This window comes from Poecilia reticulata, chromosome 2 (assembly GCF_904066995.2).
Source record: "Poecilia reticulata chromosome 2, P_reticulata-male-v2, whole genome shotgun sequence".
NCBI lineage: Eukaryota > Metazoa > Chordata > Actinopteri > Cyprinodontiformes > Poeciliidae > Poecilia > Poecilia reticulata.
The window spans coordinates 10,917,379-10,943,740 of record NC_088831.1 but is presented as its reverse complement, the minus strand read 5'-3'; the positions used below and the strand labels follow the sequence as shown (position 1 = coordinate 10,943,740).

Here is a 26,362-nt window from a genome sequence, read left to right as displayed (position 1 = left end):
CCAAAGAGGTTTATTTTATAAATAAATGATATATGTAAGGTTTCCAAATTACCTAATTGTGTTTTATTTACAGACGATACAAACATTTTTTTCCCAGGTGAAAATTTACTGCAACTTTTGATAGAAATTAATTTAGAGTGATGTAAATTGAAAAGGTGGTTTGATAATAATTATCACAAAATGTAGATAAAACCAAGTTAATGTTATTTGGGAATTGTAAATAGCATAGCGATTTACAAATAATAACTGATAATGTGAATGTGGAGAGAGTGACAGAAATGTGCTTTTTGGGAGTTTTGGTTCATAATAAGATCTTTTGGAAACCTCAGATTAAATATGTGCAATCTAAAATAGCTAGAAGAATTGGAGTTCTCTCTAATGCTAACTTCACATCAGCCATTATGCACATTACAGAAAAGAGCCATTCAAATAGTTCATAAGGTTGATTTTTAATGTCATATCAACTATTTAAAGACTTTTCAGCTCCTAGATTTGGTAGTTTCAATCTGCACAGTTTATGAACAAAGCTAGAAACAAACTATTACCAGAAAATATTCAAAAATTGTTTACGGATAGAGTGGGTGGATATGACTATAGAGAAAGCCTCAACTTCAGAACTTCACCTGTTGGAACAACAATGAAAATAATGTGCGTCTCAGTAATTGGTGTGAAGATTTGGAACAAACTCAGAGTTGAAGCAAAGTCCAAGCATGACGTATTTTAAGAAAAGCCTCAAAATGGTCATTATTCAAAGGTTCAGGGACGAACAGGGGTGACGAATTTGTCTGGGAGGTGAAATATTTGTGGAATAAAAATTACTATCATCATCATGTAATTTATGAAAATTAATTGATGTTTTGATCAGTGACTCAGAACATGAGAAGCTTTTTCACCAAATCCTTTTTTCCTCTCTAGTAATTTTTCAGATGCTCCTTTTTCCTTTTCCTTCAGTGAACCAAGCTGAGGTTCTGCTGCTCTGGACAACATTTGGTCTCAGTTTTATCCTCCGTTGTCTCTGCAGCTGGAAGGACTCAGTAGTTTTTCCTTCCTGAAAAGTTGAATCCTGAATCATCTCCTGTCATGTAGCCAGTTAAAATGCTGCTTCTGATGGCGTCCAGGATGAGTCTGACCCGTTTGATTGGGCCCAGAGGAGGAGCAGAGCGGCCGATGCTGCAGCACCTGGTGTCTGATTGGCTGTGGGAGATCGCTCCATCGTTTGCTCTTTATTCTTTCACTTTCTGTGTCGTTGGTTGGATTCAACAGATGGTTGAAGAGAGTTTCCAGCATCAGTTCTGCTCTCATTGCTGCTGGATGGATTTATTTCTTGAACCTGTGATGGTACCAGGTGAGGCTGAAGGTGTTTGGTCCCATTGGACCCACTGGTTCCCAGCAGGTTCCTTTTTCTGGTTTTCTGACTCCTGTGTCTCGACTCCACAGCGGCGACAGTAAACTCGGTCCTGTGGCGACTCAGTTGCTCAGGAGGTGAACATCATCATTTTGAATCCATCATGTTTGAAAGTCAAAGAGCTGTGCTGTGATTGGATCAGAACCGCTCTTCATTCAGAACCAGGATATGGAAAGATGGCGGTAGCAGAAATACTTTGTTGCTGTCATTGACAGCATCTGATCTGATCTGAACTCCAGACTGACTTTGTGTTTAAAAAGCTCAGCAACTTTTATCCACATGTTTTATTCTGCTTTTAGAGAATCTTTCCTTTTTCTCTCTTCTGCTGGTTTGGGTCACTAATGCCTCGTTTCCACTGAGCGCTGCGGCACATCTTGATCCGGTTCACTCTTTAGTCTGGTTCCATCCTAAAAACGTCCTAATCAAAGGTTAGTAGCTTTCCTTGTCGTTTTACTGCATATTTTAGTTGAATGTTAACAGCTTTGTTAAAAAGTTTGAAGTATTTTTCTCTCCATATGGATCAATAATACCAGGCCTCACAGCTGATATTCATAAACAATAACAGAGGCTAAGAGCTGATTGGATATTGATTCCTGATAATCAGCTGGAGCCCAGACTTGGTGATCAAAATGATCAACTTTAGTCATAATTGCCCTTCAGGCTCTTATTGATAGTTATTGATTACCAAACTAAACCTGTTGCTGCCAACAGTTTGAACCAGAAGAGCCTTTAGAGATTGTAAAGATTTATGGTTCAATATCTTTTCTGACCGTAGTGAACTGTTCTGATGGATCCGAGTCGTCCAATCAGGACGGACCTTGTTTCCCTCCATCAGCTGCAGATTCACCTCACCACCATCAGAACCAACTGCTTCAGTCTCTCACACCATCAGCTGCACTTTGTAACCTGTGGAGCTGTTTGGATGTTGAGAGAGTTTGGTTTGTTCCTGTCTTTACTGCCTGCTGTAAAATTAATTGCCACCAGGATAATAAAGAGGAATCAACCTTTGACCCTTGCAGTAGGGTTGGCGGCATGAAGGTTAATGTTCAAAGAAGTGGAAGCAGTCAGAAAACGATCCGTCTAGAAATGGAGCCGAATGTTTTCCAGACTAGAAACAAAGACAGAAATATTAAAGCTGAACTAAAGTGATCAGATCTCCTCCCAGGATTTCTGCTGATCACTTCCTGTTTTACTGAACTACTTCCTGTATTGATAAGTTAACAGAAATGAACTAAAAATTAGAAAAAAACTGAAAAAGTTTAAGCTTAGAGTTTCCAGCTCAGCTCACTGTTGATTCAAAGGGAAGAAAACATTAAAGGTGTTAAAGTCACCTGGCCAGGGGGCGGAGCCTCAGGTGGAGTCAGGTATCAGATCAGGAGAGATGAGTTCAAAGTTCATTTAGCAGCAGAGCAGAGTCTGGATCAGGGTGAGTGTTCACTTCTTCTTGTTTTCCTCTCTGTGTTTAACCAGAACCAGAACTCGGCCCGGTTCTCCTTCAACTTCAGCTCTTCATATCTTCACAGGAAACAGCAAAGCTTTGATTTTCTGACAGATGGACTCAAACTAGCAGAGAAGCAGGAAGTTCAAACCTTTGTTCTCTCAGTGGGAATCTTGGACCGACCCGTTTATCCTGATTCTTTAGAGTCAAAGTCTCTTTAATCGTCTCTCTGGGAGAAATTGGACTTTAGTTTGGTTCTGCTGCTCGTGTTGTTCTCTTCCATATCATCACCAAAACAATCAATACTTTCATAGATTAATATTTAAATAAATGAAAACCAATCAGCTGCTCCAACCTCTAAATCAAAGGCGGTCAGTTATTTTTTCCATGGAGCCGCATAAGAAACAGGAAATATAGTGGAGGGCCGGGCCAAGGCTGAACTCAGTTCTGCATAGTATTTATTGTATTCCTTTATATCAAAAAGCAGTAAATAGCATTGTTTTGACAAGCAGGCAAGACTAGTATATGTTAAAGTTATGCAATAAAAAAGTGAAATTTCCTTCCCAAAAATGTAATTTATTCAAATAAATGTCTCAAAACAATGATAATATGTTAACATTTCTACTATTTGTGACTCATATTAGTGAACATTTTCCGTCATATTCACTCCAAAACACATCTGAGTTTCATAAACTGATGGAAAGTTATGTAAAGGTTCTGATCATTTCAAAGACGTCCCAACATCGTCTTTGTGCTCCAAACATTAAGCAGAAAACAACATATTGAAATGTCACTGAACTGTGATTTTGAAAGGCTTCCAGATAAAGTTCACTGCTATCTGTTGCCTTAATTTGCTCACATTTCAGGTCTAATCGCCTCATTTGGTTTGTTGCTTTTCCTCGTTCAGTGAGAGAAAAATAATCTCTCCTGCTATAACAAGTACATCAAAGTCAGGCTGAATGTCTGAAGTGGAGATGTGAAGCACAGCTGACATATCAGTGAGAGAGGATCTATATCTGGATTCTGTAAATTTCATCACTGAAAATGTTTGTTTGCAAATGTAGGTAGAGCCAAAGGGAACAAACGTCTTCTAATCATGTTTCCTAATGTTAGGAAAGTTCTCCTCTGTGAGAGAAGAGTAGAAATCCAGCAGAGATCCTGACTTAAAGTTCTCGGCCAGAACAATTAGTTCCAGCTGAACATCACTGGATGCATCATCCACACAGAAGGTAAAAGGAGAGGAAATCATGTGCATTTCACCCTCCATTAACCTCATCGCTGATTTGCACAACGCATGTTGGTGTTGATATGTAAAAATACCAATTTCTGATCTGGGTCAATTTCACTCATTTTATCCTGCAAACGTTTTAAAAGTCCGACATTTTTGTTCCTGTTAGATTTGAACAACCGTCCGTGGTGACACTTGTCAATTTGTCCCATTTCAGTCCCAACTTGTCCGTCACCGTATTTCCCTCCGTGAAGAGTCGCTTCCTGTCGTCCCGTCTAAAGGCTGCATAGCTGCAGCTCCTCAGTTATTCTGAATCCTGCGTTTTCCCACGGACGAATATGAGTAGCTGGGCTGTGTCGCGGACATCACAGCTCTCGTCCAAAGCCAAGGAGAAAAAGTCCAAACTTGGCGCTTCACGTTGCAGCTGCAGCTCCAGGTTCCCCGCAATGTCCGTTATCCTCATCGTCACCGTCCGCCAGAACAGCGGGACTTGCTCAGCTCAACTGCGGCTTTTTTTCAGGGCCTATTAGCGCTGCAGAGTTTACCAAGCACTCGTTTACAAACTCCTCCTCCGAGAACGGCTCGCTGTTTTCGGCTATTTGTGGGACATCACAAAGCTGGTCTTGGTTGCTGCATTTCTGGATGCGAAGAGCTTTGTTAATAATAAAAAAGCCTTGCTGGGTTCGCAGTTCAGCTAACAAAGCTTCGTCTGTGAAGTTTTTATATTTCTCCCCGTGTTTCGTCTGGTAATGCCGATTCAGATTGTCGTCCGGCGATCTGCTCCCCACAAACTAAACACACGGCTTTACCTCCAACTTCAGTAAATAAACACTTAGCCTCCCAACTTTTGTTGAAAATCCTACATTCAGAATCTACCTTTTTTTTTTTTAGCCTGAGCTGACATTTTGAGGGCTAAAGTCATTTTCGATAATGTTCAATAAGAAAAACAGAAACTTCAGAATAAAAGCAGAGCAGCTTCAGTCCATGAATGAGGTGAAATTAGAAGGTATGTTTATTTTGGTATTTTCCAGTTAACCTTACACGGCAGAATGAACCTTTCTGTCTTCATTGATAACTTTACCTAATAAAGGAAGGAATGAACGCATGAAGCGGAAAAAAGAGGAAATCTCTGCTGCTCGGCCCTGAGTTCAGGAAAACATCCTCAGAGTTCAGAACATGATCTATTAAAATCCCGTCTTCCTGCTGAGGCTGATCTGGTCCAACAGTTCTGGAGGAGACAGAGGAGCTGTCCTACCCACAATCCTCTCTCCTGGTTTAATCCGTTAAAATCTGATTTTACAGTCAAGTTACCAAAGCAGCTTTTAACGCTCTGCTGTAAAAATCCTCCTAACATCAGAACAAACACCAAACCTCCAGAGTCTGCAGAGAAAGTTTGCTGTTTGCCAGCTGAGGTCATCAAGGTCAATCCCAGCTGTTTGAAGGAGTGTGTGATGTCATGCTAGTGCACAGCCACCAGGAGGCGCTCTCCATCTGAGCTGAGATCCAGCAGCATCTCCAGTCTGATCTGTGTTAGCATGGAGCTGCTGAGCTTCACACTCCTCCACTGCTCAGCTGTGGGTCTCTGAGGGAGAGTTTGTAGTCAGCAGACTGAGGAGAACAGCAGAAAACATCTCAACATGTTGATGTGGCAGAGAGACAGTCATTGATGGAAAATGTGACCTGATGCTGACCCTGTGCTGCTAAACAGCCAATCAGAGCAGACAGAGTTCAGTTCAAGATCCATAAATATTTTATATTAAATACGGTTGAGGTGAAACAGTGTGACATTGATGAGAATTTCAACATTTCATAGAGAAATGCCTCTTATTCAAAACTCCACTTCAGTCAGAGTTACATTTGCTTCAGTAACTTCTTTGAAAAACTTATTTTCAGAAATACTTTTCTACGCTTTGCTTTGACTTTTACTTGAGTAATTTTACTATGACGTATTTCTACTCTTACTTGATTTTATTTTAGTTCTGAATCAATAAGCTTCATGTTTTTATTCTCCAGCTGTTTTACTAACAGGTCATGTGGATGAGTGTCTCCTGCAATTTTTCTCTCAAAGTCTCAGATTCATCAAGATTCCTCAAAGCACAAAATGATCAATTATTTTCCTCTCTATTCATTGATTCAACAAATCATTATTCATTTCAACATTTGATTCTAACTTTATTTAGAAAATAAATATAAATTCAATAAAACATGAATATAAATTAAAGTCAATATTTCAAACCATCCATCCATCCATTAAGGGACACTCTTGTCCCTCAGTGGGGTCGGGAGGTGCTGGTGCCCATCTCCAGCTAACGTTCCGGGCGAGAGGCAGGGTCACCCTGGACAGGTCGCCAGTCTGTCGCAGATATTTCAAACCTGTTTGTGTGTTTTCAGGTGAGTGGAGGAGCGCCACCTAGTGGCAGCAGGATCAGTGTGAGGACAGAGAGGACACAGTCCTTCCCTCTAAAATGTCTCTTAGTGGGAAACACCAGGACCACAGGTGAGGTCATGACCTTTACCTGTGCAGGAAAGGTCAAAGTTCAGCAGTGGAATCACCAAACCGTCTCCCTTCACAGGAAGCGATCAGAACCAGAACCTGGACCCAGCTGTGTTTCCTTCAGCACTAACGACTCAAAGAGGTGAGCTGGATCTAAGTTTTAAATGTTTTAAATGTTCATGTGAGCCCAACAAATATTACCTTTACAAAGTCGCCCTTTTACCACCTGAAGAAATATTTCTCCTCTGAAATTTGACGATTTTATACAAATATATTAATGTGATTATTGGAAAACAATCAGGGAGGCTTTTTGTCACCAATTCATTTCTAATATGACATTTTTATTAATTTACAGGAGTCATGCAGCTGAGCCCAGCTGTGTGTCATGGAAGAGCAACCAGTCAAAGGAATTCAATATTGAGTTTAAATCAGACCAGCCTCCAGCAGCAAAGAGTCGGGTCCAAAGGTTCTGTTCAATGTTCTACTGACATGATCAAAAATATACCAGTTCTGGTCACATTGATTTTCTGTTTTCTATTTTAAAAAGTCATCATGATTGAATGTTTTAAGGGACTTTCTGGGTCTTTGGCAACATTTGGGAGACAAGAGGAACCTAGAAAACTCTGCAGCTGCAGAACAAGATGTGAAAGTTTATTAATAGGGAGAAAATATGTAATGATCTAAGAGCTGCATCACCTGCTGCTCTTAGATTTCAGCTCTGTGGAAACCACCTGTTGGAGCATTTTAAGAATTTATCTAAAGAAATGCCGATACAATGTTGAGAATCTGTGGATAAACATTAGTGGAGCTCCAAGATTAAAACAGTTGATTCCTGTAATTCTCTGATTATGGAGAAAAGGATGAATTACATTTTTTTTCCCTTTTAAATTTACTGATTTTATTAAAAATTAAATGTGCCAGGGTATGAATAATTTTGGGCTGAATTCTAAAATCAGAGCTAATTTAATTCTTTCTGCATAAAGAAGGTGAATGTTTTATTCAGTTCTGGATATTTAAACCAAACAGACTTTTGCTGCTGTCTTTCTTTCAGCGTTTCAGTCCCAATCATCAGAAAACAGATCCTAAAATATCTCAGTGTTCCTAAGTTAAACACCAATGGAACCTGTGCTGCCATTTTTTTAAAACTAAAGAACTATTTAAAGCTAATTCTGCCTCCAATCTGCAGAGAAGCATCATCTAAGTTTGTCTCTGTGTGGACAGACAGATTCTGGTTCATTTGTCCTGGTTCCTCCACAGAGAGGATCTGCAGAGCTCAGAGGTTCCCACTGATCCGTCTGTCCAGCAGCACCAAACACAGCTGGACTCCATATTTATGGTCTGTACATGGGTTCTGTTCAGTCTGTAGACCAGAGGACTGTCAGTCTGTCCAACATGGACCTGATGTTCAGATCTAGTCTGATATCTTCTCATTCTGTTCCAGCTGCTGGAGGAAAACATTGTCACATTCGTGAAGAACGAGCTGAAGAAGATCCAAAAGGTTCTGAGTCAAGATGACCCAGAATGCTCAGAGGGTCAGAGTGAGGATGAGGAGGTGATGAGGGGTGAGGATGAAGAGCAGAGGAGGAGCAGCAGAGAGGCGGTGATGAAGATCACCCTGAACTTCCTGAGGAAGATGAAGCAGGAGGAGCTGGTTGACCGTCTGCAGAGCAGTAAGAGGATTTCTACAACAATTCTGCTATTAAGTTGAATAATTAAAACATGATTACATGTGAAAATGAATTCAACTGAAATCAAACAAGAGAAACTAACAAATACAGAAAATCTTAATCAAACAGTCACATGAGCTCAATGACGTTCTGGATTCAGCAGCTTTTTTATTTAATCATCACCTGTGGTGACTGGTTGCTGCTCATAAAATATAAACTTTAGGAACTTTATATTTACCATAAAATACTGTAAAAAACAAACATAGCAGCAATGCACAAGATAAAAACCCATTTTAGTTTTAATTCCTGTACCCAGTACATAAAAATGTAACATTCAGCTACAGATGAAGAACCTTCAGAAACACATAGACAGCTACCAAATTCACACTGTGATGCAGTAGCACCAACATTGAGGGCCAATAAATGATAAACTGCTGCAGATCTGCATGACATGAACTCTGACTGTCTACCGTCCATCTACGGCCTGAACAAATGAGCCGACACATCGGTGTTGCTGGACCCATCACTGCTTTTGTCAGTTTAATAGTTTTCCAGTTTTTAATAGTTTTCTCAAATGCATTTATTTCAAAACGTGCACCATAATTACAAAACATATTACAACGTGGAATAATGTGCTTGTTTCACATATCACTTTCATTCACATATCGCTTTTTAAAAGGTCCAACATGTCAGCTGTGCAATACAAACTGCAGTATGCTTAATACATTTTTCTTCAATATCATATGCATGAAATTGTTCAAAGTACAAGGTGGAGAAAGTAAATGCAATGCAGTTCATGTAATATGATAGAGTACATTTTCTTTTAACAGGTAGATTACCAGGTATGTACAATAGACCAACCTGATAATCAGATCCATCATTTCTTATCCAGTTTTTGTTTCTGTTGATAAGAGACAGTTCCTCTCTGCACTCCACCAAAGAGATGTCCACTCACTAGCACAGTGTTTCTCAACCTTTTTTGGGCTAGCGCCCCCCTAGCCTTTATTCAGGTCCCTCACTGCCCCCCACCAAAGAATTTGCAGGCTACTTTGCACTGACCATTATTTTATAATTAATATTACTATCACTGTTGTAGATGTTTTGATTTTTATGCTTGTTTCTGTATTTATCATCAAAAATAATTTCTCAGAGAACAAAAAAGTAATGGGAATAGAAATTATTTTCACAGGCGTCTATGAAAAATGCAATGAACATTCAAGTTAAAATCGGTAGACCTAACAGCAGCCAATCAGAGTGGAAAAAATATTCTTATTTTGTGCCATTTTCTAGTTGTTAAATATTGCACAAAATGACCAGATAAAAGATGTACAACATGCCAGTTTAAACTTTGAACTATTTGCAAAACGACTGAGCTCTGCAACATTAAAACATGGATAGAACTGTAACTACATTAATCATAGCTCTTCTTCTCTTCAGTGTTTGTCAGTTTCTGGTGGTGCAGCTCTGTGCTGCCTTCAGGAGAATGGGACATCAGAGTATCATCCATAAAACTTCACCCACATGGCATTTATTGTTCAAACCAGAGCTTTCAGTGGAAAAACAAAAGTTCCAGATCCTTTCAATGTCATACAAATATGAGACAGAAACATGGATTATATCTTTATATAGACCTGTTTATTGATTATAGATTAATAGTTTTACTGCACATTTTTACAAAAGCACCCCCCTTTTGTATGTCCACCAAGCGCCCCCTGCCGTCCTCTGAACGCCCCCTGGGGGGCGGTACCGCTCACGTTGAGAACCGCTACACTAGCAGATTGTCTTCAGGTTGTTGGGCTGTTCGGGACGTTTGGCCGGAGACACCAACATGCTCCTCTACTGCCTCGGATAGTCTTCAGTCTCTGAGTAGGACAGCCAGTGTCGGTCTCTGGATCATAAACAAAAACCATAAAAACCATAACAATGAGGAATGGAACGAAGGAATACATTTTTACTACAACTCTAACAACAAGCCTCCATTACAGAAATGTAGAGTTTCAGAGATATTAACACTTACATAATCATTTTTGGAGCTTGAATCTTCGAAGAATCCATGGAGGGATCGGGAGGGGGAGGTTAGGCTGACGATTCATCTGCAACCAGACTGGTTCTAAGATATACAAAAAGGCAACAAAAGGATCAAAACATGCAGCAAACGTATATAAGAAGACACAACAGCGGGAATAATGCTCTCAACGTGAAAAAGCCTTTTACATTTTTTCAAAGGATAAAAAATCGATCAGAAAGGTTGATAAATGTGACCAATATGCATATAAACGTTCAATATCATGAAAAAACATACTCCAGATTATTACGGATCTGTTCAAGTTAGCCAATAATTTGATTATTGATTTTTTCCAACACTTATACTCCGCTAACATTCGGCATGCTAAGCTAAAAATGCTAACACCAAGCCGTGTGGCGAACGTGAAGTCTATCATACAGGTTGAGCTGAACTCAAAATAATAGTTATAAACCATCTCAGAAAAAAATGACTTACCAAGCGTGTTAAACACCTCAAACAGATGGAAAGTAAATAGTCCTGAAATGACTTTGCTGCTGTCGCTTCGCTTCGGTGGGAATCTGTGATTCTGGGGGCGGAGTCAGTGAATTAACTCCTTCAGTGTTATAGCCGCTGGTGGAGTTCAGAGTTAAGAAGTAAAGAGTTATTGATTCTATTTTAGATTTAGATTTGATACGGAAACACTTTGATTTAACACTGGATTTCAACTACTAATAATATACACCCCTGACTTACATAAACAGAATGTGACTTTACAAGAGGAAAATTCACTCTGCTTTTGCACTAAGTCTACTAACACAGGGTTTCCCCCAGAAAACTTGCTAAGCCCGGTGGTCGGAGCGTCGAGGCGGTCCACCGGCAGTCCACTGTGTTTTTATATTAAAAGATATTAAGTTGACAGGAAATGTCAAAGTATTACTGTGTAATTATGTTACGGGAAAAGATCTCCAGTGAAATGCTATTTAAACCCACAACTAGTCTAAAAACAACAAATTTGCACTTCTGTTTAATCCAAATTAAGTCAGCGGCTCCATGAGGCCCCAAGGGCTTCAGGGGCCCCATAAACACTATTATTTTAAAACAGACCACAGATACATAAACGTAACACTTGTTTATTGAGATTATCAATGCTGTTAAATTTTATTTAATTGTTTAGGCATACATAAATTAAATAATTTTAAATTGTTTAACATTTAAATACAAGATTTTAAGGAGCTGGTAAGTTTACTTTGTAAAACTTCAAAGAACAATATTCATAGTTAGATTGTTTTGTTATCATAGCAACAATCTGATGTTGTGAGTTTAATCTTTGAATTTACAAATACAAATTCGTAAACTGCGATTATAACTTACTGCTTTTTAGGCTGGCCAATTAAACTACTCCCTTTTCCCATATTTCACTAAATCAAACACAGAAGCTGTTAGAGGTGCTGATATTTTTAGCAACAAAAGGGGCCCCTAAGTCAGATTCTGCTCCAGGCCTCATACTGCCTGGGACCGGCCCTGCATGATGAGGTAACCTGCTGCACTACGCAGAGAAGTGCAACAAACGGGAGATTTAATTCAATGTTGCTAATGTGGCTTTAGTAGCTCTTCCATTTCGTGTCTGTTGAGTTTTTAATAAGCGTCACAGAAACTACTCTGGTTGATCGAGTTTATGGGATAAGTTTCTCAGATCTCCGTGTGCCGCGTGCATTAACTCTAAGTAGACAATGCATCTCATATGGTTTGATGCATCATGTAACCAGAAAAATAATACTAAAAATAATAATAAAATAACATAAAATCAGCGCGTGACGAGGAGAGCAATAAAGCTCCCCACCAGGCTGAACCTGCATGACGAGGTTAGCGCTGCTCCTTATCCACAAATGCTCTGGCCAACCGGGACCACAAACATAAACTTTACAGGGAAGACGGACACAGAGCCACATGCTGTGGGCAGCGTGTTGAAATGTAAACGCCCAATATAATTGTTCGTTCACAAAGATAAATCATTCTCACCACTCTACAACGCAACCTCTGAATTCGCTATGAGTTATTCTTGCGGTTCACATAGAGCTGCGCAACCAGAGCTAACGTGGTAGGTTTTAAACTCTTACCTAGAGTTCTCCAAAGGATCATAATTCCTCACAGTAGGTTTATGTAAATATCCATACAGGTCAGCCTGTGTCCAGTTTGAGTGAAAGGAGGCGCACGCGATCCCGCTGAGGTAAAGCAGCGGCAGCGCGCGAGAAAGCGCAGAGGCGCCAGCAGTGTGATTAGTCCGCGCGCTGTCGGGTTTAAATGCATTTACCTATGGACCTTACCAAGCTCCGCCCAGAAACGCCCCTCGAAAGTCCCACGTGACTTCATGTCTCACTTTAACCTCATCGTAGAGCTTAGGTTCTATGGGATTTTTCGTTTCGACTGACTCTGCAGAGTATTTCTGAGTCGATTAGTTTAGCATTTCTGCCGGATTTTCACAAAATATCAGCCATGACAATGGACAAGGGAACCAACAAGTTCATATCATCTTTTTTTTCAGGATGTAGAATTTGTATCGATACTGCCATTGTGCTGTACTTGGCTAAAAGGTTTTCATAATGGATGTGTTTATTATTGACTTTATTTTTTTCATTCACTAAACACAATGAAAGCAAAGCAATAATACTTACGCCAGCAGACACTTTGTTCTTATTGATCCTATGACGGTTGAGCTGCAAATGCGGTCGTGCACAAGCTTTGATCCAAGCAAGGCTTTCCGTTTCAGATTTTGGAAATCTGTGAATTTTAGTTCCACAAACACGATCAGGATACCTGACATCGCCTGTACAGATACCCCACTGACGGAGAACCATTTTTTTTCGAGTCCTGACGCAAAACTTTCTGTCGGTCTGGTAGTCCACAATGTACATTAGCATGAGTTTGTGAGCCGGTAAAATGGGCATTAGCCAATGAAAGGCGGGCCCTGTGGTAAGGTCCATTATAAACCTATCCTTTAGGAATAAATCTGCGCTGCTAGTGAAATGCTAAGAGCAAAAGAGACGCTTGCAGCCCGGCTTAAAAAAAACATTTGTTTTTTTCTCCTAGAAACGTAAACAAGCAATACTTAGCCTGGCGGCGGGGCTAGTAAAGCATGGCGGGCCACCAGGCTTTTAATACACTGGGGGAAACCTATAACACCAAAACATTTAACACTTTTGAATTTGCTGGTTTATTTATTTGCTTTTTTCTTTTATCCATTGCCTCAGTGGGAGTTTTATTCAGAAAATCAGAATTATAATTTCATATTTCCTCAATGACTGAAATTGGGATTACTTTCAGGTTTAGACACCTTAGAAGAAAAATAATTAGTTTTCTGTAATTATTTTTCCATCATAGAAGTTCATACACAAACCCTTCTTAGAATATCATAAATGGTTTTTATTGGGTTTTTCCTTCAGATTCTGATGTTCGGTGTCAAAAGGAGCTTAAAGACCATCTGAAGAAGAAGTTCCAGAGTCTCTCTGAAGGCATCGCTGAACCTGGAAATCAAACCTCCCTGAACCAGATCTACACAGAGCTCCACATCACAGAGGGGTTAACTAGAGAGGTCAACCAGGAACATGAGGTCAGACGGATTGAAACGGCATCCAGGAAACAAGAAACAATCAGAAGAGAAGACATCTTTAAAACCCCACCTGGAAGAGATCAACCAATCAGAACAGTGATGACCATGGGAGTGGCTGGCATTGGGAAAACAGTCTTAACACAGAAGTTCACTCTGGACTGGGCTGAAGGCAAAACCAACCAGAACATCCAGTTTATATTTCCATTCACCTTCAGAGAGCTGAATGTACTGAAAGAAGAAAAGTTCAGCTTGGTGGAACTGATTCATCACTTCTTTGAAGACATTAAAGATGCAGGAATTCGCAGCTTTAAAAAGTTTAAGGTTCTGTTCATCTTAGATGGTCTGGATGAAAGTCGACTTCCTCTGGACTTTGATGATAATCTGATCCTGACTGATGTTACAAAGTCCAGCTCAGTGGATGTTCTGCTGACAAACCTCATCAGGGGGAACCTGCTTCCCTCTGCTCTCCTCTGGATAACCACACGACCTGCAGCAGCCAATCAGATCCCTGGTGAGTGTGTTGGCATGGTAACAGAGGTCAGAGGGTTCACTGACCGCCAGATGGAGGAGTACTTCAGGAAGAGATTCAGAGATGATGAGGAGAAGGCCAGCAGGATCAACTCCCACATTCAGAAATCAAAAAGTCTCCACATCATGTGTCACATCCCAGTTTTCTGCTGGATCACTGCTAAAGTTCTGGAGAAAATGATGGAGACTAGAGAGGGAGGAGAGCTGCCCAAGACCCTGACTGAGATGTACATAGAGTTCCTGGAGGTTCAGTTCAAAATCAAGGAGGAAAAGTATGATGGAGGAAAAAAGACAAAATCTATCTGGAGTCCAGAGAACAAGAAGCTGATTGAGTCTCTAGGAAGACTGGCTTTAGATCAGCTGCTGGAGGGAAACCTGACTTTCTATGACAAAGATCTTGATAAGTGCGGCATCAACATCGAAGACGCTGCATTGTTCTCAGGAGTTTTCACTCAGATGTTTAAAAAGGAGAGAGGAACACACAACATCTCTGTCTATTCCTTTGTTCATCTGAGCATCCAGGAGTTTCTGGCTGCAGTCTACATGCTCCACTGCTTCACCAGCAGGAGGTCAGAGGTGATCAAGACGTTCCTGGGAGAAGAATACAATGAAACATCTCTAGATGAGTTCATGAAGAAAGTCATGGAGAAATGTCTCACCAGTGAAAATGGCCACCTGGACCTGTTTGTCCGCTTCCTTCATGGTCTCACTGTGGAGTCCAACCAGAGACTCTTAGAAGATCTGCTGGGTCAGACAGAGAACAGTCCAGAAACCATCCAGAGAATCATCACCAACCTGAAGGAGATGAACACTAATAGAATCTCTGCTGACAGAAGCATCAACATCTTCTACTGTCTGGTGGAGATGAACGACGTCTCATTTTATCAGGAGATCCAACGGCTGCTGGATTCAGGGAAGCAGCTCTCAGTGACTGACTGTTCAGCTCTGGCCTTCATGCTGCAGATGTCAGAGGTTCTGGATGAGTTGGACCTGGAGAAGTACAAGACATCATCAGGTGGACGACGGAGACTGGTTCCAGCTGTGAGGAACTGCAGAAAGGCTCGGTGAGTCCAGATGTTTTCATTGTGTGAATGCTGATTCAGCACTATTGTCCTTCCGAAGATCTTCAACATCTGACTGATGTTCAAGATCAGATCCTTCATGTGATCCTGTGAGGACCTTTATGTCCTCACAGCTGAAGGTCTGAGGACATGAAGCCTGGACCAGAACCAGAACCAGGACTTTAGTCAGCAACTGCACAGACTCTCTGTTGAGTCAATTTCAGTAAACTGAAGATCAGATGTTGATCAGATGATGACATCACTGTTATCATATTTTAGTCTGTTTATGATCTGAATTTATTTCTTCTCTCATCACAGACTTGGTAGCTGTTTGATCCGAAAGGCTGAATGTGAAGTTGTGGCCTCAGCTCTGAAGTCCAACCCAGATCTGACTGAGCTGGAAATAAGTCGGATCTACATATATGGAGGTGGAGACTCTGATAGGAAGAATCTGTTTGAGATCCTGGAGAGTTCAGTCAGTAAAGTGCAGAAACTGGGGTTTGTTTTCTCTATTTATACAATAAAATCATTGACACTTTAGTTCTTAGTTTAATTAATAATTGAATGGTAATATTTTAAAACAACCTTTTTAAATGTCACTTTACATTATAAATGAATTATTTTCTTATTTCAGACTTTTATATCATTGAACTTTGTTTTTCATTTTTTGATTTTAAAATGATTTTGACTGATGAACAAAATGAGTAAAAATAATTCAAAAGTTAGTTAATGATGGAGATGTTTCAGTTTGGTTTGTAAAGATTCAGATTATTTTATTTCTGATTCTCATCTTTACATCCAGAATGAAATGTTGTTCCTCCAGTCGAGCCACAAACACTGACCAGTTCAAATCATCATTAATGAAACATCTAAGAAGTGACTGATTGTAGAAAATCAAATCTAGATGAACTGAATGACAGTGAGGTTTGCAGCAGCAGCAGGTTCCTCACTTTGTCCTGAAGCTGTGGTTCTGTTGGGCCGGGTCAGAGAGGAACCGTCCTCTTCAGTCTGACAGCTGTCAGTCGGTTGGAGCCTCGTCTCTGTGATGAAGCTTCATCAGGTCACGTCTCCTTAGGAAATAATGGCCTCCATTGGCTTTCAGCAGCTTTAAGAAGAACCAAAGGCCATTAATGAATAAAATGAGTGGTTCTGATCCGGTTACCAAGTCGGGTCTCCAGCTGATGATCAGGAACCAGCAGAAATAGCTCACCTCATCCAGGCTGCTGCTCATAGAAAACTTTGAGTTTCTTTGTTAATAAAATGTTCTGGTTCTGCTGGTTTGGACTCTTTAAACCAGTTTGACTGGATCAGATGTTAGAATCAGTTCATCATGTTTCTTTTACATTCAGGGAAATTAATTTTCTACATTTTATTATTTGTTCATATTTCAGTTTTAACTGCATCCTGTTGGCTTGAACTCATCTTTGATTCTTTATTCAGGTTGGAGAGCTGCAGTTTGTCAGAGACCAGCTGGACGTCTTTGTTCTCAGCTCTGAAGTCCAAACCGACCCATCTGATAGAACTGATCCTGAACTGGACCAACCTGGAAGGTTCTGGAGTGAAGGAGCTCTGTGGTTTTCTACAGACTGAAGGTTGCAGACTGAACTATTTGTGGTATGTTAATAATTATCAATATTTCTGTGATTTCTGTAATTGATCATAAATCAAAGTTCATATCTTCTGTTCTAGTAAATATGTTCTGAGTTTGTTCCTGGACTTGGATCCAGAGTTTAATTTAGTCCCTCTGTGTAACTGAGTTGGACCTGCTGATCTGAGGTCAGAACAGGACAGCATTCGGACCCCCAGTGTGTAGAAATGCCCCTCAGTCTAGAAAAGTGAATTCCTGGAATCTGACAGGAACAAATTAGTAATCAATGATTGATGCTTCAACACTTTGATCAGAACCTGGAATGATTTTACTGACTAAAATCCTCCAACACAACATGACCCAGTACCAGGTTCTGGTTCTGAAGTCAACAGGTCTTTATTGAAGCAGCAGCAGCTTGTTGGCTTTAATATTCATTAGAATCTTTAACTGGTTCTGTTGGACTGGTTCACCTGCATCAGGGGCGGATCTACTGGGGTGGCAGTTGCCTCCCCAAACGAGAGCCTCGCCACCCCTGTTGCCACCCCAGCTAGCAACAATGAATTCAATTCGGACATTAAGCGCATGAAACTCTTTTTTCCGACAACATTGATTGCAACACAATGCAACCCGACACCCACTGCTAAGTAGCGGGAAGTGCGAGAGAAGGACAGAGCGCGAGGCAGCAGCATTGATGGATATATTACTGGACTGTACATCAGGTGATTTATCGTAAGTCACACATGCGCCATTGCTGTCCATTGAGTCAGGAATATCGGTGGACAGGAAAATACTACAATCATGCAAAGAATCAGAACAACGGACGCAATGTTTAGCAGTTAATTCAACCATAGATTATGATAATAAGGGCTTCAGATTTCACAGGTGAGGAAAACGTTTTAATTTAAAGAAAAGATTGAATACGTGAGCAGTGGGTCAGTTATACTAGCCCACATGTGTCGAACTCAAGGCCCGCGGACCACATGTGGCCCGCCATGTCATTTTATGTGGCCCCCCAGCATTTTATAGGCACATGACTGACTTAAAATAGGTTTTGAGCATGAATTGACAACAAACTACATCTCCTCCCATAATGCATTCCGATTGTTACCAGCCAACATTATGGCTTCTCACCACTAGAGAGCAGCAGAGTCACCTCAAGCTGCTTATTAATTTTCCCAGCGAATAAAACTGAGACATCGACAAGCTAACATCAAAATGTCCAAGAAAAGAAAAATCGATTTACAAGTAAGACTGTGAATGAAGATGTGTGTGAGTTGGTGTCAGGGCGGCAGGGCGCGATAGACCTTTTTTGTTATCCGTCATCTTGACTGACACACACAAAAAATAATCGATCATGTACTATTTTTATCCGTGAAATTACAATCATATTAACATCGGCTATTTAGCCGCATTTTATGCTGTTTAGCTAGTATTCGCCGTAAATCCAGATCCCATCACAATCCCATCTCCGTAGTGACAAAAACCACTAAGGCCCCAATAACTTTTAAATTAAATTAAGAGATTTCACTTAAATTAGCATCACTTCACCCGCTGGGGTCTGAACGCACTTCCTCCTGCTCCCCATCTGCAAAAAAATCTGCGCTAATTCATCAGTCAGTTGGATCTGCCTGATCCAAACAGATCAACTGAACTCGGTGAGTGTTTTACCCTGTGCGCGGTCCGGTGTGCGCTTTTACCAGGATTTTTTTTTGTTTGTGTGGTTTCGCTTCTCCGAAACGGACAGATGTTACGTCTGCAGCGCTCCTCCAGAACGCCACTCTCCTGGGTAACGTGCACCCAGAAAGCTCCATTTGTTAAATTTTCTGGATGAGTTATTTCCAGAGGTTTTTAATTGCAGGGGCGGAGCCGCGTCCGCAGTGTAGAGCAGCGGACTGCGCATGTTACAGTCTAATTAACTTCTGCGTTGTCATTTATTTCCTCAAGTTACACTGCCGGCTCCTCAAATGGATTAACACAACGTTGTTAGTTTTCTCTGGTCTGTAATGGAGATTTGAATTTAACGCGCCATTTCAACCAAAGGTTTTGAATGCGCTAACTAACCAGATGCGTTATTTAACAATATGAGGTGTTTAATCTATTTTTAACATTGTATTTTCATACATTTATGCTAGGGGTGCCCAAGTCTAGTTTTCCAGAGCTACCATCTGCAACTCTAGATGCATTAATTCTCTAACATACCTGGATCATTGACTCATTATAAGCCTCTACAGAACTGAGTTGCTGCTAATGAGGGAAGTCAACCTTTTGTCTGGTGTGTTTTAGCAGGGAGGGATGCATCTAAAAGTTGCAGTCTGGAGGACTGCAGCTGGAAACTCCTGATTTGTACCTTCAATGTGGCCGGTTGAGGGTGGCCAATATGCTGAAGTGGCCCTCGGTGAAATTGAGTTTGACCTCTTTATTGTTGTGCTAACACAGAAGTAACCACAGAGTGAGAGCTTGCCCGTCTCACAATAAGGGACTGTACCAACTCTAGGTAAACCGTGGGGGGTAAATACACCACATTATCCCCCTTTTAAGATGAAAATAACATTTTATCTACACTAAGGTCACTTATTCCAGCTTAAGTGCATTACCATGTAGAACCAAACAATAACCCAAATATGTACTTACTTGATAATCAAGACATTTTTCTTTCCCTTTACCTCTGCATCTAACCCTTAATGTAACATGAATAATAATGGAACACAACATGCAAAACCGTTATGCTTAGGTAAACACAAGGCTATTCAAGATATCGTTTTGGCGTCTTCCGTGGACGTGTTGAACGCCTCACCACCACTGGAGGATCTGGGGATACGGGGTTGCAGCCCAGAGTCCAGAACACTTTGTTCAGGTGTAATGCTTACATCACTTTGCTCTTGTGTTGGGGTTTCAGGGTCATCGGTATCTGGTTCAGCTACAACTTTGGTACGAAGCTGATACCCATGTCTTCTGTGCACAGTGTTCGAGCAGTGCTCTTTTACTTTATAAGAGACTGGACCAGTTTGTCTTACAACCTGTCCAGGTATCCGCTTGTGAACTCCTCCCCCTGTGTTGCGAAGATACACAGCATCATCCACAGAAAAGGAACGGTCCACAGCTGTGAAGTCATGTAGAGCTTTTTTCCGATACTGTTTCCTGTGAACAGTCTCCTTGGTGTCCAGTCTGGTACGAATGTGTCTGTGCAAGAACAATTCTGCTGGAGACTGACCCGTTGTACAGCTTACGAACCGATCCCTCAGTGCACAATCCAGCGACACTCCAAAATCACAGTTGGCTAGCTGCTTGTTGTTTTAGCTCTGCGGCGTAGTGGGCAACAGTGTGACTCGCCTTTTGGTTGCATCTATTAAAAAGGAAACGTTCAGCAACTAATAAGGGCTTGGGTTCATAGTGTTCTTTCAAAATGTCCACAATATCGCCAAAAATCTTGTCTTTTGGTTTTCAGGCTGTACTAAGTTTCATAAAAGTCCATATGCTTTAGCACCCATTACACTTAGCAACACCGCCACGTGCTTTCTTAGTCAATGTCATTAGCTTCCAGGTACTGCTCTAGCCGCTCGATATAAGTTGTCCACGGCTCAACCTCCGGTCTGAAGTCATCATATATCTTGCCAACCTGAGACATTGTACTCACTAGTACTGACACTTGACGTCTTCTCTCCTCCAAAAAATATCCTCGTCGCCAGTTGTAATGTCTAAAAGAACAAAGGAGGCTCGGACCATTTCCCGTATCTCTTTATTGTTGTGCTAACACCGAAGTAACCACAGATTGAGAGCTTGCGCCTCTCACAATATAGGACTGTACCAACTCAGGTAAACCGTGGGGGGTAAATACACCACAATAACCTCAGCATATGCTGCGCAGTTCGGTGTGTTTTGGTTCCGTTAGCTCTAAACAACCCGCCCACCACATCATCAGTAGAGAAGCTGTTTAAATCAGCTAATCAACCTCCGCGGTAGTCAGGCGAAATTTTATTAATAATGACAAATAATTCTGTTTTAGTGTTTTTGCTACTTTTTTGTGTGGGAAATGTTTGTTTTTTGGTGTTGATTCCTCTGATCGGTAATCTCTGCTCCATGTGCTCGTTGAGCTGTTGTCTGTCGATTGTCATGGCAACGGGTGTGTAAAGCCGAGGTACAGAGCGAGAAAAGGCGGAATAGAAGTTGGAGCTATTTTTCCTTTATTTCTTTATCCATTTTAATTTTGTTACTTTATTCTTATATTTCTATTTTTTGTATTATTTACAGAGTTTATTTGTAGGTTGATAATTGTTGATTTAATTAATTAATTTTTTTGTTTGTTTTATTATTTTTCTTATTTATTTTCTAAATTTAGACAGGAAGTAATGTGGGTCAGTCCACTTTCTATAAGGGCCTGGTGAAGGACCAGCAGGCATTTGGGTTTTGGGCAGATGGTTTTTACCAGAGCAACAGTGGTAGCATGAGAACAAATGAAAGTTTGATCTCTGTAATTGTTTGGTGAAAGAGTAAAATAAATCACCAAGATCAATCAATAAGTTTGGACATTGAACCTTGTTTTGCCCGTGTCTAGAAACTTGACCCCAGTGCCTTAGTGGTGGCTTGGTGGAACTTTTATTGGATGTTTGGCTTGGCAAACAATCAGAAGTGGTTCTGTCTAGTTTGGTTCTTCACCTGTTTATCAGCTTTATTGTATCTTTATTGTGGCTCACTGCAGCTGCTGCAATTCCTAAAAACAAGCGACAAAAACTGAGCTAATCTTTCTCAAAACGTGGTGATATTTATAACAGTGGTCAAACTACGGCTCCTACAGCATATTTAAAATAACACGATTGACCAATATAAATAGAAATTCACCCCTTCTTGTATCTTGACAGAACTAACAGAAACTAAACTGCTTATAGATTTGTATCATGGAGAATTTATCAAACATCAGTTTATAATCTTTATTTTAAGTCTTATTTAATATATATATATAATAACAAATGATGGCGCTACTAATATTTTCGTGACAGATTTCTCTTTGGCCTGTATTGGGATAAAAAAAATTTTCTGGACACAATGAATCACAGAGCGACCAATAAGCGCTGACCAGTCCAGTAATACATATCAATTAGCAGAAGTATGAAAGACGTAAAACTAATTAACTATACTACATTAAGAAATTGTATTCAAGCCTTTGGTGCTACATGAAGCTCATTTTGAAACATCCATCCATTTTCTTTACACCCTTTTCCCTTGGTGGGGTTGGGAGGGTTGCTGGTGCTGTACAGCTAACGTTCTGGGCGAGAGGTTGGGTCACCCTGGACCCAGCCTCTGGGTCACCACACATACTCACACCTAGGGAGAATTTGGAGAGGCCAATTAACCTGACAGTCATGTTTTGGACTGTGGGAGGAAACCGGGGTACCTGGAGAGAGCCCACGCATGCACGGGGAGAGAGACTGGGGCCGGGAATTGAACCCAGAACCTTCTTGCTGCAAGGCAACAGCTCTACCAACTGTGCCACTGTGGAGCCCCCATTTTGAAACAATGCAAGTTAAAAACAATACTTTGTGTGTGTATATATATATATATATATATATATATATATATATATATATATATATATATATATATATATATATATATATATATATATATATATATATATATATATATATATATAGGGCTAACGAACGGCTAATTCAACTCATTTTACAAGTTTAATGTGTTTGGAGTTTCTTAAACTCTTTTGGGGTAATTTACAGTGACCAACTGACCTGACCGACATGTTCTGGGAGATGTGGGGGGAACCGGAGCACCCGGAGAAAACCCACACAAACACGGGAAGAACATGCAAACTCCACACAGACGGCCTCTGTGAAGGCGCAGCGCTAGCCGCTGCTCCACCGTGCTGCCCACGATTTTTCCAATTGGGTTGGGAAGGGATCTATTTTCTAGTTTGTCAATGGAGGAAAGCGGGGGGACTTGAAGTTTTACATTTCCTCTTGACGGAGGGTCGCAGGGCGCCCCGTTCACACTGGCAACAACCTCCATTTTTTCTCTAGTCAAAATTAAGAATATTAGGTTTGAGTTTTATTATCTTCACTTTTTTTCTTCTTGAATCCTAGAGTGCTCCGTATCTTCTTCCAAATTGAAAATTTAGATTTTTTCTTTTTACCATCCGTAGCTTTTTCCAAATCCTCTGGGATGGTTTCTCCTGTGGTCTCTGTCTCTACAGGTTCCAGATCCGTGGAACAACCAGGCAGCGATTCTGAAAAGAGTTCCTGCTGAGAAGAAACGTCTTCTCTTGTCTCTTTAACCTGGTCGACCTGGTTCTGCGAATCTTCCTCTGTTAAAGCGATGGTGGTGTTTTTATCCTCTCTGTTTTTAAGCAGTTGATCTTCTTTTTCCTTTTTCAATTCCTCTTTTAGGCTACTAATTTCCTGCTGGTATTTTTCTACTTGCAGTTTAATGCTGTAACATCCGATTCATAGCGATTATTTTCCTCCAGGTACAAACCTTTAAATTTCTCTATCTCACCCTCGATTAGCTTTTCTTTCTTTTTCTGAATCTAAAAGTTAATTTTTCCTGTTTTATAACTTGCTGGTACGTTTCAGCCTGTTTCTCCAATTCAATGACATCGTTTTCATATTTGGTCTTTAGCTCATCATATGAAAACTGAACTTTATCGAGTTCATCAAGGATGTTCATTTCCCTTTTGTTAAGGATTTTAATTTCTCCAGACATCTTCTGAAAGAGCTCCTCATTTTGAGCCCTCAGGTCATTGATAACTTTCTGATTTTCTTTAACCGTCTCTAAGTTTGAGTCTTTCTCTTGGATAACCTCCTGCTTAATTCTTTCAACTTCTTGATTCAGTTCATTAACATCAATTTCATATTTGCCGATAAAGTCATGGTAAGATTGTTTCATATCACAAAATTTCTTCTGCAAACGTTTTTTATCGCCTTGCAGGAATTGTACTTCTTTGTCATGGTTTTCCTGGAGAACGGCATTCGTTGCTCTCAGGTCTTCAATCAGTGGCATATCTTCCTCTGATGTCTTTCTATGATCTTTTCTTTCCTCAATTAGCCGTTCTTGTAACACCATAATATCCATCTCATATCTGGACTTTTGTCCAGTAATACATATCAATTAGCAGGAGTATGAAAGACGTAAAACTAATTAACTATACTACATTAAGAAATTGTATTCAAGCCTCGGTGCTACGTGAAGCTCATTTTGAAACATCCATCCATTTTCTTTACACCCTTGTCCCTTAGTGGGGTTGGGAGGGTTGCTGGTGCTGTACAGCTAACGTTCTGGTCGGTGTGTAATGATGAACTGACCCTGTAGAAGGTGAAAAAATCCCTGCCCCCCTCCTGCCACCCAATAACTATTTTTCTAGATCCACCCCTGACCTGCATCCTGTTGGCTTCAGCTCACATCTTTTATTCTTTACTCAGGTTGCAGAGCTGCAAGTTGTCAAAGATCAGCTGTGATTTTCTGGCCTCAGCTCTGCAGTCAAACAGCCTCCAACTGACATCACTGAACCTGGAGGGAAACGACCTGAAGGATTCAGATGTTCAGCAGCTGCAGGATCTTGTAGATGATTTGTTGTAAGTAAATGTTTGTAGTGATTCCAGCTGCTGTCAGCATACTGAACTAAACCCAGTTAGCATCAAAGCAAAGATCCAGTGTTCCCAGTAACGTTGCAGCTTCTCACTGGGAGGAGAATGGTTAAGGCTTCCTGATTGGACACAGCGACAGCAATCAGCCAATCAGAGGAGCAGCAGCTTGCTGTGTTCCTGCATTTGTGTTGGTGTGAAGATGAGTGTTGTTGCTGTGTCCATGTCTCCAGGAAGTCCAGCTGGACTCCAGCGTCCAGCCGTCCATTATGTCTAGAGACAGTGGTCCTCATTCATCAAACTGTGGCAGCAGCAGATCTGATCTCAGATCTGTTTGTTCTCTCAGTTCAACAGGAAACAACTGATCAGGTTCATCTTGGCCACAGCTCTGAGATCAGTCTGACTGCAGCCTGAAAACCATCTACTGACTGCTGCTGGAGAGGCTGGAAACACTCACTGATCTGATCTCTCCATCCTTCTTCTCTCTGCAGGTTCTGATCTCTGTAAAGTAGAGAACGGTCTCTGTGTCCTGCTGATCCTCAGAGGTTGAAGCTGCAGCAGTTTGAGTCTAAAGAGACTCTGACTGGATCATGATGATGACCTCTGACCTCCAAGATTTTCCTCCTGTTTATTTTCTCACGTCTGTCATTTAGTATCTGATATTGTTTGTCTCTTTGGATCAATAAAGATCCGATTCAAACTGGGCTCCATTTAGAGGCTTCATGGAGTTTTGATCTGAACTGGATTCAACTGGAAAGTTGATCTTTTTTCTCTGATTTATTTTCATCCTGGAACCAGAAATGGTCTGAGATGGAAACATGGGAATCATTTTCAGTTCAGCTTTGAATCATGAAAGACACTTCAAACCTCTTTTCTCTGCTGCTTCTTCTTCTGTTGACAGGAAAATGTTCCTCAAAGCTCCACAGATAAAAAGATGCTTTACTGGAAACTGCAGAGAAACTTCAGCTTCCATCACAGAAACCAGTTTAACCAGTTTAGAACTGTATGTCCCACAGAAACTCTTGATTGTTTTTGTGTTTTACTTTTTGAACTCCATGTTTCATGTTTTACTTTACGTTTTCTAAAGTACTTTAGTGTGTAAAGAACTCTTTACTGTGATTTTATTGACTTATTCAGACCTCAGAGAATCACTGGGATAAAGTACTGATTGGTTTATGTTTTTATACATTTCTTCTCACCTAATATGTTATTTGCTTAATAAAGGTTTTAATAATGTTCTTTGTACAAATATAATAACTGCACCTTTTATTTTAATCTTTCATGTCTAGCTTTTTCTATTCGGATGAAAAAGGAAATTAAAATATATTTAAGTTTTCATTTTTACTTTTGACAGGTTTATTTAGTAATAACAGAATCATCCTGTTCAGTTGATTTGAACTTTTTTAAGCTTCTAATTTAGACAGCATTTTATTTTTCATTATTTAAACCATCCATCCATCTTCTTACACCCTTGTCCCTCAGTGGGGTCGGAAGGATTGCCGGTGCCCATCTCCAGCCAACGTTCCGGGCGAGAGGCGGGGTCACCCTGGACAGGTCACCAGTCTGTCGCAGGGCAACACAGAGACAGACAGAACAACCATTGGGCTCTTTATGAGTCATTTGTAATAAAAAGCTTCTGGAAAGCAAACACATTCCTTGAGAAATCAAAGAAAAAAATACCAGACAACAAACACCTGGAATATTATCTGATGGAATAAATGGGAATGAAGCTCAGAGTAAATATCAGTGTCT

At 40.5% G+C, this 26,362-nt stretch overlaps 1 protein-coding gene across 1 annotated transcript; it reads left to right on the top strand.

Moving 5' to 3' along the window:
- The first annotated feature begins 6,443 nt into the window (after positions 1–6,443).
- Positions 6,444–25,846, top strand: LOC103476542 (NLR family CARD domain-containing protein 3-like). The gene is made up of 10 exons (XM_081597317.1): positions 6,444–6,568; positions 6,645–6,707; positions 6,921–7,031; positions 7,823–7,901; positions 8,007–8,235; positions 13,678–15,436; positions 15,752–15,931; positions 16,874–17,047; positions 24,449–24,601; positions 25,102–25,846. Exons 1-10 carry the CDS (start codon positions 6,537–6,539, stop codon positions 25,106–25,108), a joined length of 2,787 nt encoding a protein of 928 aa, XP_081453443.1. The 5' UTR covers positions 6,444–6,536; the 3' UTR covers positions 25,109–25,846.
- Positions 25,847–26,362: the final 516 nt, after the last annotated feature.

Coding starts and splice junctions, on each gene's coding strand:
- LOC103476542 (XM_081597317.1), top strand. CDS start 6,537: ATGTCTCTTAGTGGGAAACACCAGGACCACAG. Junction 7,032..7,822: donor GCAAAGAGTCGGGTCCAAAG/GTTCTGTTCAAT, acceptor GTTCCTCCACAG/AGAGGATCTGCAGAGCTCAG. Junction 7,902..8,006: donor AGCTGGACTCCATATTTATG/GTCTGTACATGG, acceptor ATTCTGTTCCAG/CTGCTGGAGGAAAACATTGT.